General features: G+C 44.7%; 1 protein-coding gene across 1 annotated transcript; it reads left to right on the top strand.

Annotated features, from left to right (window-relative positions):
* Window positions 1–482: 482 nt before the first annotated feature.
* On the top strand, window positions 483–9,702 carry LOC126992325 (26S proteasome non-ATPase regulatory subunit 10-like; the record flags this gene model as incomplete). Its single annotated transcript, XM_050850998.1, has 4 exons — window positions 483–524; window positions 4,954–5,369; window positions 5,537–5,659; window positions 9,691–9,702. Coding segments are annotated over 4 exons (593 nt in total), but the record flags the coding sequence as incomplete, so codon positions are not given.
* Window positions 9,703–13,729: the final 4,027 nt, after the last annotated feature.

Below are 13,729 nucleotides of genomic sequence, written 5' to 3'. Positions count from 1 at the left end.
AGCCTGTGCACTGCTTCCTCACGACCTGGGACCAACTTGGCATCACCGACAATACAATCGACAACGCGTGGAACGTCTTCAAAGATAAGCTGTTGCAAGTAGAGAAGGCTACAGTGCCTACGAAATCCAGGCGATAAATGGGGTTAGATCCACCGTGGATGACCAGAGAAATAAAAGGGCATTAAACCTAAAAAAAGGAATTATAATTTGATGAAAGAGAATGCTACGGCCGAAGCCAGCACACAGTACCACAACAGCCTCAGAGCTTGTCGCAGCCTTATTCGGAGTAGCAAACGCATCTATGAAAAGCAAATAGCGCGCGAAATCAAAACTAACTCCAAGAAATTCTTCACGTACATAAGATCGAAAAAGAAAGTAAAATCCAATATTGGTCCCCTGACAGACGAGACTGGATCTGTAACTCAGGACAGTAAACAGATGGCCAGAATCCTCAACACTAACTTCTGCATCCGTATTCACAGTCGAGGACATCGAAACCATTCCTGAGAGCCCTGCCCTGCCGAGTGTGATCACGCCGCTGGAAATTAACTCAATATGCGACCAAGAAGTAAAAAAGTACTTGGACAAACTCGACACGAACAAGTCAACGGGACCCGACAGTTTGTCCCCGCGGTTATTAAAAGAGCTTAAACAACAAATACTTCAACCACTCACTACCATACTCAACCGGTCAGTTCAACTAAACAAGGTCCCGGAAGACTGGAAGATGGCGAACGTAACATCGATTTTCAAAAAAGGAGACCAAACCGTTACATTAAACTACAGGCCCATAAGTTTGACATCAGTGGCAGGAAAAATACTGAAAAGATTATTAGAGATAACCTGTTAAGTTTCTAGAAAACAATAATGTAATCTCCGACACCCAGCATGGCTTCAGAAACAAGCGCTCCTGCCTAACGAATTTATTAGACTTCTTCCAAGGTATATATAAGAACTGGGATGCCCACATCCCCAGTGATGTTATATACCTGGACTTTCAGAAAGCCTTCGACAAGGTACCGCACGACGGACTCCTTAAGAAACTGCACTCGGCGGGCATCGGAGCCAATCTGATCGCGTGGATAAGAGATTGGCTCACCGACAGAAAACAACGAGTACTACTCAACGGACAGCCTTCCGATTGCCTACCAGTCACTAGTGGAGTGCCTCAAGGGTCAGTGCTGGGACCCATCCTCTTTATCATATATATCAATGACCTAGAATCAGGACTGAAATCCACAATATCGAAATTTGCAGATGACACCAAGGTGGGTGGAAATGCCCTCACAAAGACCGACTGCGAAATCATTCAGAAAGACCTCAATCACATTATCGAATGGTCGGAAAAATGGCAAATGTCTTTTAATGTTGACAAATGCAAAGTAATGCACATTGGGTCCCAAAAGCAACCGCACATACATCATGAATGATAGACCTCTGCAAGCGATGCAGGAGGAAAAGGATCTTATAGTCACTATCAGCAGTGACCTGAAACACGCGAATCACTGTAAAAAAGCATACAACAAGGCCAACATTATGCTCGGGTTCATAGCGAGGAACTTCGAGTGTAAAACACCAGACGTGATGCTATCCTTGTATAATTCCATGGTAAGACCGCACCTCGAGTATGCAGTGCAGTTCTGGTCTCCCAATTACAGAAAGGACATTGCTTTACTGGAAAGGATTCAACGACGCGCCACAAAGATGATTCCAACCTTCAGGGCTCAACCGTACGAGGAACGACTCAAGCGACTCAATCTCTTTACATTGGAGAAAAGACGCCTACGAGGGGATATGATTCAAGTCTTCAAGTATCTAAAAAGTTCAATAACGTCGATTACTCCAAATTCTTTGAACTGCAAACCAACTCAAGAACTAAAAATAACGGTTTACCCATTCAGTCGAGTCGATGTAACACAGACATTGGAAGGAGCTTCTTTTCAAACCGTGTCATCCGCCACTGGAACAATCTTCCCTCAGAAGTAGTAAATGCGAATACCATCAACTCCTTCAAATATAGAATCGACCGTCATTTCCCTGCGTCAGGAGTAAACTGAATAACGAGGGGCCTCCATCTGCTCCTCAATATCGAGGTGCTTTCATCTGCTCACCAAGCCCATTGTGGCGGTCGAGCAGATTAAATCACCCAAGCGGGAGACCTCGTAATGAGCCAATAGGCTTTCTGTTGCCTGCATTTCCATGTTTCCATGTTTCCATGTTTCCTCTCCCTCCCCTCCTTCTCCTTCTTCTCCCTCCCCTCCTTCTCCTTCCTCTCCCTCCCCTCCTTCTCCTTCCTCTCCCTCCCCTCCTTCTCCATCCTCTCCCTCCCCTCCTTCTCCTTCCTCTCACTCCTCCTTTTCCTTCCTCTCCTCCCTCCTTCTCCTCCTCTCCTCCTCCTTCTCCTTCCTCTCATACTCCTTCCTCTCCCTCCCCTCCTTCTCCTTCATCTCACTCCTCTCCTTCTCCTTCCTCTCACTCCCCTCCTTCTCCTTCCTCTTCCTCCCCTCCTTCTCCTTCCTCTCCCTCCTCCTTCTCCTTCCTCTCCTCCTCTCCTTCTCCTTCCTCCCTCCCCTCCTTCTCCTTCCTTCCTCCCTCCTTCTCCTTCCTCTCCTTCCTCCTTCTCCTTCCTCTCCCTCCTCCTTCTCCTTCCTCCCTCCTTCTTCTCCTTCCTCTTCCTCCTCCTCCTTCCTCTCCTCCCTCCTTCTCCTTCCTCTCCCTCCCTCCTTCTCCTTCCTCTCCCCTCCCTCCTTCTCTCCCTCCCTCCTTCTCCTTCCTCTCACACCTCTCCATCTCCTTCCTCTACCTCCCCTCCTTCTCCTTCCTCCTCCCCTCCTTCTCCTTCCCCTCCCCTCCTCCTTCTCCTTCCTCTCCCTCCAATCCTTCTCCTTCCTCTCCCTCCCCTCCTTCTCCTCCCTCCCCTTCTCCTCCCTCTCCCTTCCCTCCTTCTCCTTCCTCTCCTTCTCCTTCCTCTCCCTCCCCTCCTTCTCCTTCCTCTCACTCCTCTCCTTCTCCTTCCTCTCCCTCCTCCTTCTCCTTCCTCCCTCCCTCCTCTCCTTCCTCTCCCTCCTCCTTCTCCTCCTCCTCCTCCTTCTCCTTCCTCTCCCTCCCCTCCTTCTCCTTCCTTCCTCCCTCCTTCTCCTTCCTCTCCCTCCTCCTTCTCCTTCCTCTCCCTCCCCTCCTCCTTCCTCTCCTCCCCTTCTTCTCCTTCCTCTCCCTCCTCCCTTCCTCTCCTCCCTCCTTCTCCTTCCTCTCCCTCCCCTCCTTCTCCTTCTCTCCTCCTCCTTCTCCTTACTCTCCCTCCCCTCCTTCTCCTTCCTCTCTCTCCTATTCTACTTCCTCTCCCTCCCCTCCTTCTCCTTCCTCTCCCTCCCCTCCTTCTCCTTCCTCTCCCCTCCCTCCTCCTCCCTCTCCCTCCTTCTCCTTCCTCCCTCCCCTCCTCCTTCCTCTCTCTCCCCTCCTTCTCCTTCCTCTCCCTCCTATCCTTCTCCTTCCTCTCTCTCCTCTCCTTCTCCTTCCTCTAACTCCCCTCTTTCTCCTTCCTCTCCCTCCCCTCCATCTCCATACTCTCCTCCCCTCCTTCTCCTTCCTCCCTCCCTCCTTCTCCTTCCTCTATCTCCTCCTCCTTCCTCTCCCTGCCCTCCTTCTCCTTCCTCTCCCTCCCCTCCTTCTCCATTCTCTCCCTCCCCTCCTTCTCCTTCCTCTCCTCCTCTCCTTCTCCTTCCTCCCTCCTTCTCCTTACTCTCACTCCCCTCCTTCTCTTACCTCTCCTTCCATTATTGCACTCTACGGGCATTGGAGCCAATCTGATCGCGTGGATTAGTGATTGGATCACTGACAGAAAACAACGAGGACTACTCAACGGACAGCCTTCCGATTGGCTTCCAGTCACTAGTGGAGTGCCTCAAGGGTCAGTGCTGGGACCCATCCTCTTTATCATATATATCAATGACCTAGAATCAGGATTGAAATCCACAATATCAAAATTTGCAGATGACACCAAGGTGGGTGGAGAAGCCTTCACAAAGACCGACTGCGTAATCATTCAGAAAGACCTTAATCACGTTATCGGAAAAAAGGCAAATGTCTTTTAATGTTGACAATGGCAAAGTCATGCACATTGGGTCCCAAAATAGTAACCACACATACATCATGAATGGGAGACCTCTGCAGGCGATGCAGGAGGACACTGATCTTGGAGTCACTATCAGCAGTGACCTGAAACCCGCGAATCACTGTAAAAAAGCATACAACAAATCCAACACTATGCTCGGGCTCACAGCGAGGACCTTCGAGTGTAAAGCATCAGACGTGATGCTAGCCTTGTATACTTCCATGGTAAGACTGCACCTCGATAATGCAGTACAGTTCTGGTCTCCTAATTACAGAAAGGACATTGCTTTAGTGGAAAGGATTCAACGACGCGCCACAAAGATGATTCAAACCTTCAGGGCTCACATGTACGAGGAACGACTCAAGTGACTCCATATCTTTACATTGGAGAAAAGACGCCTACGAGGGGATATGATTCAAGTCTTCAAGTATCTGAAAAAAGTTCAGTAACGTCGATTACTCCAAATTCTTTGAACTGCAAACCAACTCAAGAAATAGAAATAACGGCTTACCCATTCAGTCGAGTCGATGTAACACAGATATTGGAAGGAGATTCTTTTCAAACCTAGTCATCCGCCACTGGAACAATCTTCCCTCAGAAGTAGTAAATGCGAATACCATCAACTCCTTCAAATATAGAATTGACAGTCATTTCGTTGCGTCGGGAGTAAATTGAATAACGAGGTGCTTTCATCTGCTCCTCAATATCGAGGTGCTTTCATCTGCTCCTCAGGCCCCAAGTGGCGGTCGAGCAGATTAAATCACCAAAGCGGGCAACCTCGTAATGAGCCAATAGGCACTCCGTTACCTGCATTTCCATGTTTCCATATCTCCCCCACACAGGATGGACGGCCCTCCACTGGGCTGCATTACTTGGTAAAGCTGAGTGTGTGTCTACCCTCATCCCGGTCACGCCGCCGACCCCCGAGCTGCTGCATGCCGCCGACGGACACACCCCGGTACACCTCGCCAGCTTTTATGGCCACGAGGCTGTGCTGAAGGCCCTGGAGGGGGCTGGCTGGCCTCTTTACGCAATGGACGGCGATGGCCTGACACCCCTGCACTGGGCTGTGAGGGCAAGGAGTCTGGACGTGGTCATGTACCTGCTGGATAAGGACACGGCGCCCAGTACGGGGGCCGATGATGACCTCACGCCGCTGGACTTGGCTAAGAGGAAGGGTAAAGACTTAGCAGCGAGGTGGCTGGCGAGGAGGAGCGGCGCGGTGCACGGGGACGCCGCCCACAGCATGCTGCCTGAGGTGGGTTTTGGCACGCTGTTAGCATCTATCTCGCTATCGATCTGTCTGTCTCTACCATCTGTCTGTCAATGTACCGCCTTTTTTTTTTCTCTCTCTCTCTCTCTCTCTCTCTCTCTCTCCCTGCCAGTCTCAATTGGTGGTAAAGTCAGTGTCGCCTGTCGTTGCAGGTCACGTCCAGTGCCGGGGTGAACGCTGCAGCAGGTGACGACACGCTGCGGCCAGAGGACGTGAGGAAACTGCTTGGCTTCAGGGAATGGCTGATAGACAAATGGAACAACTTCAACAGGGAGGTAGGAAATGTTAACAATCATATCAATCATATATGTCGATGCTTTTTGGTTATTTTTCATTTTAATTATTATTATTATTATCATTATTATTATTATTATTATTATTATTATTATTATTATTATTATTATTATTATTATTATTATTATTATTATTATTATTATTATTATTATTATTATTATTGTTATTGTTATTGTTATTATTATCATTATTGTTATTATTGTAAGGACATCTTCGACAAGTTGAGTGCAGGAGGAGGGAGGAAGCACGGGTGTGTTTGAGATGAGTTCATTCCCGACTAGTTTCGCTTTCGCTTCTTGAGAGGAACTGAGGTGGCTTTTTTTTAGAGAGAGAGAAGAGGGGGAAGAATTAGAAGAGGGTGGGTGAGGAAGGTAAAGAGAGAAGTAAAGAAGGAGTAGGAGGGAGAAGAGAAGGCGGGAAGTCCAGCTATCTGGGGCTTTTTATGACACTTTTAGGCTTACAATCAGTTCATGAAGCTGAAGTTTGGTTGATACATTGTTTGGCACGTAGTCGACGTTATGTTCACAACAGGTTCTTACATGTTTGATTTCGGAGGAGTCACGATTGTGTTTACATTTGTGTTTTTGGGTGTAACGTGTAGTTGTGGTGTTTGCGTATAGCTCGCTAGCCGAGTGTGGATGCAGTGATTCTGAATTTGCTTCTTTGGGGTGGATCAGATTCAGTGGAGTAGCGGTGCAGGCATGGAGTTTATTACGGCAAGGCTGCTTGGGAAGGCTCTGTTGTACCTGAGTATGTTGTTCGCGTTGTCAATGAGGGTGTTAAAGTGGTGTATGTTGAGCAGTGAAAGTCTTTGCCATATTTTTGTGGCTGTGTTGTGTATACGCATGTTGAGAGGGAGAGTGTTTGTTTCTATGTGGATTTGCTCTGTGGTCATGGCGTATGGGTGATATTGGTTGGTGGCAAAACGTAAGGCTGTGTTCTGGACCCTCTGGAGCTTAGCGAGTTGAGTGTTACTGAATGTGTGTGTGGGTATGGGAGGGTAATCAAGGATGGCAGGATAAGTGTTTTTACAAGGTGGGTTTTTATGTTTGTGCATGGGCATCAGCTTAAATCTGTATAGTTTTGACGTACTGTCTACTGGACTCTATTCTGGACATGTTTATAGAAACCATTTGTGGAGATGTGGAGACCCAGGATTTTGCCCGTTTGTTGCGTGTGGTGTGTGTCATTTGCAGTAATCAGTTGTTCATTGGTATAGGGAGCCGAGCTTCATGACAGTGAATTTTTTGGTGTCGGTTTGTATTCGCCATATCAACTCACAGGAGTTAAGGGAGTCAATCTCCCGGGATGTCGAGAGTTGAGCCATCTGAATTGACCTCCCTGGATAGCCGACGATTTGAGTGACATCGTCGGCGTATGAGATGATGGTGCCTCTGAGTGGGGGAGGGGTATCTCTGGTGTAGAGTGAATAGCGTCGGGGAGAACACACTGCCCTGAGGGACACCGCAGCTCAGGTCAAAGCTGTCACCGAGGTAGTTTCCAAGTCTTATTCTCGCCGACCTATCATCTAGAAAGTCGCATAAGAGCTTTTCTGGAATGATAGGATGTCTGAGGTGTAAGATTTTGTACTTCATCCTTCATCTCACTTAAATATCTTCCCCGGCACTTCAAAGGGGGATATTGGCCTATATTTAGCGGGGTAGTGAGGGTATTTACCCCATTTTGGTATCAGTTTCAACGTGGCCTTCTTGAACTTGTTGGGAAGTAGCTTGCTGAAAGGGCGGCATTGAGAGTCTTTGTTTAAGTATGAAATGGTTTCAAGGGGAAGGTGTTTTAAGATGGTTTTATTTATACCACTTTGTCCTGGGCATGTCTTTTTCATGCCTTTGATTATGGAAAGGATGTGTTCGGATGTAGTCTCAAAAGTGAGGAACTTGTTGTCAGAATTTAGGGCCGGTCTTACAGTCCTTTCGGGAGCGGTAAAACGAAAACGCGCACTAGGTTCGTTGGCTGGCGTACGAGAGCAAGGCGCCCGTCTTACACTCAAAGATTTACCCTCCCCAACGAGACCCGCACCGAACCTAAATCGTCGGCAGTGTTGATATAACTGGTCGGGCGAGGTTGGCAAGCGTGAGTGTTAAAACGTAAACAAAGTCACGTGATTTATCTGCGCGTACCATGAACTGTGAAGCGGCCACAGTTGTTTTTCTCGAGATAAATCATGTTTTCAGGATTACCTTGTCTCCAGGTAGAGTTGTGGGCATACCTCAAAGCTTGAGTCTGTGATGGGTAATAATAATAATAATGACAGGGCCAGTGTGACATTTCTGCTACCCGCAGTTTATCTTCCCAAAGTTTTTCTAGATACCCATTAGTTAGTCAGCCCAAAAGGGTGCACGAACAGCTGGGTGAGCTGCGTGTCGACTGATCAAGCTGAAATTCATACACGGACACACGGATGTGCTGCTGAACCTGCTAACCAATGCATCAGTGTTTCTTTAATAATGTACTGGCCATTTTTGACGTGCCACCCTCCCAGCTGCTCATTCTCCTTTTCAGTGTGATAAAAAAGGGGGAATACTGGATAAAACGCCCTAGGAAGACTATTTACAAAGTCTTTGGTAAATAGTTCAGTTCTGCCACTTCAAAATACTCTTCCAAGCTGTGGGCAAGGGGCAAAAATAAATGCTCTTTAACCATATTATGAAGGTTTACATTATAAGTATTGACTAACCTAAGCAGCCGTAACATAACCAAATCTAACCACTGCAGCCACCGCCCAGACTGTCCAGTGCACTGACAGTGCTGGCAGGGGTATGTTGGGTTTGCTTAGATTAGTTTTCTTTATTACTTTATACTCCTCCGTGGTCTAGTGGTCAGCGTGTCTGTCTTCTACTCCGCGGGCCCGGGTTTGAATCCCAGCCCGGGCAGTCGGTGTGCAGCTCACCCAGCTGTTCGTCCTCCCTCTCTGGCTGGTAGATAAATGGGTACCTGGGGAATCCTGGGGAAGGTAAACTGTGGTAACCCGGATGTCACACTGGCCCTGTGTCCCGCCGTAATGAGCTCCCTCCCACCACAGGCTCAGGGGCTAATGCTACGGAGATGAGCACCGAGGCCACGCGCTGCTATAGCGTATGCCCCCAACTTTACCTTACCTTTATTACTTCATTTGAACTACTTGTTTGTATATTTTCTTCAAATTATAATGGTTTTGAGTATTATTAATCTGAAAATAGTAAGAAAAAAAGTAGTGGGAATTGTTTCTTCACTCATAGAAATGGATATTTGGGAAAACCTGGGGAAGGAAACTGATAACTCCTGTCACACTAGCCATGTCCCAGAGTAAGTAGTTCTTGCCAACAACCAGCTCTAGGGCCAATAAGATGGAGATGAGCAATGAGGCCACATGCAGCTATAGCATATGCCCCCAACTCTACCTTTATTTATTTAGCATGCGGCAGAGGTAAGGAATTTATCGTTATTTCATATTACTATTTCATTGATAATATAGTTCTAGTTAGCCTTAGTACGTGCGATGAAAAAGGATTACACAGTCTAATAATTTATCTTTCTATGTTAAAAATACAAGTAAACGTATTACCATGTAAAGCTTTTCTTACAGCAAAAGGTCTTTTATGATATCTGTTGCTTGACTTCTTTTTGTTGCTATGAATGGACACAGTCACCACAGGACAGACGCAGGGCTTTGTCCTTGAGCACAAATAGTGGATGATCCTGTCACCATTCTCCCTCCATTCCATCTGGCCTGTACGGTACTCTTTTCTTCTCTTCTGTAGCACACGTTCCATTGCTTTGGGCTGTTAAGCCTTAGTATTTGAAGATTTTCACCTTTGCCAACTGCACTCACTGAAACCTCACTGTACCATTATTTACATCTCCAGAGGCTCACTCACATGTATTCAGTCTTGCTCCTGGTGATTTTCATCCCTCTTCTACAGTGCATACCTCTACCTCTCTATGTCATTTTCAGTTTCTTCCCTGCCTTCACTACATACCACTGTGTCATCCACAAATACCATGGTCCACGGAGACTGCTGCCTGACCTCATCCGTCAGCCTGTACATTACTACTGAGAATGAGCGGACTGATCCTAGGTGTAGTCTAACTCCATAAATCCTGCCATACCAGCAACATCATAAACTTTTTCGGACACAAGGTGCGCTTCCTCTGATAGAGAAATTATATGTAGAAAGGGTATCAGGTATATCAGTTGACATCTCCAATAGCCCTGCTACCTGATGACGACAATATATATATATATATATATATATATATATATATATATATATATATATATATATATATATATATATATATATATATATATATATATATATATATATATATATATATATATATATATATATATATATATATATAAATCTATATATATATATATATATATATATATATATATATATATATATATAAAGAGGACATTGCTTGTGACCAGGTATTTCACTGTGACGAGAATCTTAAGATTCAGAAGAATTCCACATCCTGTGGGAGATACATATGTATATGTATATAAAGTATTAACATAAAAAAATGCTGTCATGTTGAAATTAGGATAAAAATAAATAAATGTTGGGTGTGCAGAAAACAAGAGAACTGAGAAAGAGACAAGCTGGAAAATTTAAACAGAAGTACAATATAACAGTGACTGAGGGACAGAGTGATGAATGGAAGAACAAATTTTAATGCTATTGCAGTTATACCGTTTGCCCCCAACTTTAACTTTTTAAAACTGATAGGAAGGGGGCCAAGCCGAACCTAACCTGCACAATCCTACATGACTTACCAGAAGATTTTGCCCTGACCTGAGTGGTCTATTTCACGGGCACTGACTTCATGTTTTTGGTAAACTATGATGCTTTATCCTATGGAAATAATTATCGCACCAGAAAACAACGACGAGAACAAGGGAGCGAAATATTTACAGAATAACAACACAGCTATTTCAAGAAAATACATGTATTAAAAAAATCTCCTTAACTGCCATTCTCATAAATTACTCAAAAATGAATACTGTAGTCAGTATTTTAAATAAGTGAGAAAAATCATCTTACTGCTGTGAATACATGCTGTGAAGTAGCTGTCAGGGCAAATGACACTATCTTAAAGCTGCAGCTCAACATTAGGATAATAACCCATCACTGCTCAGGATAATATTAAGCTATTGCTGCTACAATAAACTATGGTGACTTAATAGACTGAAAATTATATATGATTCCACAGAACTAAGCAAACCTAATAATTAGTAACCTAATACTCTTTAACTAATAATCTATTAGAGCTAAAATAGTTACGGTACCTTTCATTGTAACACAGTAGCTTATCACCGCTTATCTAGTTATTCATAACACAAACAGTCGTACTGATAAGAACATAAAAATATATCAGAAGTATCAGAACGGTTCGTATTAGCTTAGGCTGGGCTGTAGCCCGCGAACCAAACCCAGTGTTAGTGCCTGATTTTAGAAGAGCAAATTACGACGGGCCTCGAAGACATCTTGAAGGGGTAAACTGGGATAATTTAGGGATTCATGAGGGCCAGAACTGTGGGCTGGAGAGACAATAGATCCAGGTAGAAATGTCTTACAATAATTTAGTTAGAGTAACAGTAGAGGGGCAAGGACAGCATATACCACAGCGAACACTTAGAAAAGAAAACAATAACCCTAAGTGGATGACTCGTGGACTAAAACACGAGATAGGATTAAAGAAGGGAATTTAATCAGAAAATAAAGAATGGTGAAACACATATCAGGGGCCGGTACGTCGAACTATCTAGATTAGTTAAGAAAAACACCAGGATAGCAAAAAGGAACTATGAGATCAAAGTCGCAAATGAGGCGAAAAGTAATCCTAAGGGCTTCTTTCAGATGTATAGAACAAAAACACGGGAGAAAATTGGACCGCTGAAAGCAAACACAGGGGAGCTAGTAGAAAATTACGAAATATGAGCACATTGTCCCACGACTACTTCCTTTCAGTATTCACACAAGAGGATCGAACGACTATTCCGGAAAGGGTTCAGGTGTACGAGGGCGGGGATGGCGATAAATTGAGAGATATAATCATTACCAGGCAAGTAGTTCAGGATGAGATAGATAAGCTTAAGAAGAAGAAGCTGCCAGGTCCTGGCGGGATATTTCCGAGGGTATTAAAGGAATTTAGTGATGTGCTCAGTGACCCACTAACCGTCATCTTCAAGATGTCAGTAATTACTGGTTATGTGCCCAGCCTATGGAAAGTAGCTAATGTGACGCCGATTTTCAAAAAGGGGGACAGGTCACCTGCTTCAAACTATCGCCCAACTTGCTTAACATCGGTTATAGGCAATATGCTGGAGTCCATAAGAGCCAGTAACATTCGGAAGCAAACAGAGAAACGTAGCTTAATTCACGACTCGCAGCATGGGTTCACGAAATGTAGGTCATGCCTCACCAATCTCTTGTTCTTCTACAGTAAAGTATTTGAGGCGGTAGACAGTGATGAAAATTATGATGTAATCTATATTGATTTTAGTTAAGCCTTTGACAAAGTTCCTCACCAACGACTGTTGCTTAAATTACAGGCTCACGGAGTAGAGGGTAAAGTTTTGAACTGGGTCACGGCGTGGCTTAGCAATAGGAAGCAAAGAGTGCAAATCAACGGTAGAAGATCTGACTGGGGATGTGTTACGAGTAGGGTTCCACAAAGTTCGGTATTACGTCTACTTTTCTTTATTATTTATATCAATGACTTAGATACAGGAATTAGTAGTGATGTCAGTAAGTTTGCAGATGATACCAAGATCGGTAGAGTAATTGAGTCGGATGAGGACGCTAGTATTCTCCAGGATGAACTCAACAGACTGTATGACTGGGCGGATAAATGGCATATGGGGTTCAATGTAGGGAAGTGCAGTATTCTGAGTGTTGATAAGAACAACCCCTCACATAACTATTGCTTAAATGACACTCTCACAAGCAGGTCTGGGTGCGAGAGAGACTTAGGGGTTTTAGTGAGCTCTGATCTCCGTCCAAGGGCACAATGCTTTTAAACTAGAAATCGAGCAAATAGGGTAATAGGATTTGTTTCAAGGAGCGTAAGCAACAGAAGCGCCGAGGTCTTCCTCAAACTATATTTAGCATTAGTTAAACCTCATCTTGACTGCGCGGTTCAACTCTGGTCACCTTACTATAGAATGGATATCAAAATGTTAGAATCGGTGCAGAGGAGGATGACTAAGATGATTCAGGGGTTGAGAAACTTACCGTACGAGGAAAGACTCAAATACTTAAACTTGCATTCTCTAGAAAGGCGAAGGGTGCGTGGAGACATGATCGAGGTTTATAAATGTATGAAGGGCTTTAATAAGGGAGCTATTCATAAGGTTTTGTTGGCAAGAGAACCGGGTAGGACATGAAGTAATGGATTTAAACTGGATAAACTCAGATTCAACAGGAACATAGGCAAAAAATTGGTTTACTAACAGGGTGGTGGATGAGTGGATTAGGCTTAGCAGTCACGTGGTGAGTGCCAATACAATTCTTACATGCAAAAATAGATTAGATAAATTCATGGACAGCGATGCTCGGTGGGGATAAATAAACGGGAGCTTAGGGTCAAAGGAGCTGCCTGTACAGGCCTACTGGCTCCTGCAGACTCCTGTGTTCTTATGTTCTTATGTCTTCATGTAACACCCGTGATGGGTGTAATTCTATAGTTCTGTGTTTTTTCTCCCCCCCCCCTGCCTGAGACCAGCTATTATGAATAGTTCAGTTATAACCTGGATGCTTTTTTGGGTGGCTGTCTTAAATATTCCTAATATTTCATACTATAATTTATGTTTACTGAGTGCTACTAAACCCACAGGTATATGCAATGGTTTGTTCAGCCTGTCAGCATACCCACATGAGCCACGAAGACAACTACACACAACTTTTTCAAAAAGAAATGTTGATAGATAATAAAACACCAAATATACTTGCCGAAAATATCCATTGCGTTGGCTGAGACGACAGACTCTGTTGTGCTGGCGGTGTACGATACGCTGCCCAATAACACGTTTGTTCAACAAA

Source organism: Eriocheir sinensis, unplaced genomic scaffold (assembly GCF_024679095.1).
Source record: "Eriocheir sinensis breed Jianghai 21 unplaced genomic scaffold, ASM2467909v1 Scaffold441, whole genome shotgun sequence".
In the NCBI taxonomy this organism is placed as follows: domain Eukaryota; kingdom Metazoa; phylum Arthropoda; class Malacostraca; order Decapoda; family Varunidae; genus Eriocheir; species Eriocheir sinensis.
The sequence above is the reverse complement of the archived record's forward strand: the minus strand, read 5'-3'. Positions and strand labels throughout refer to the sequence as shown.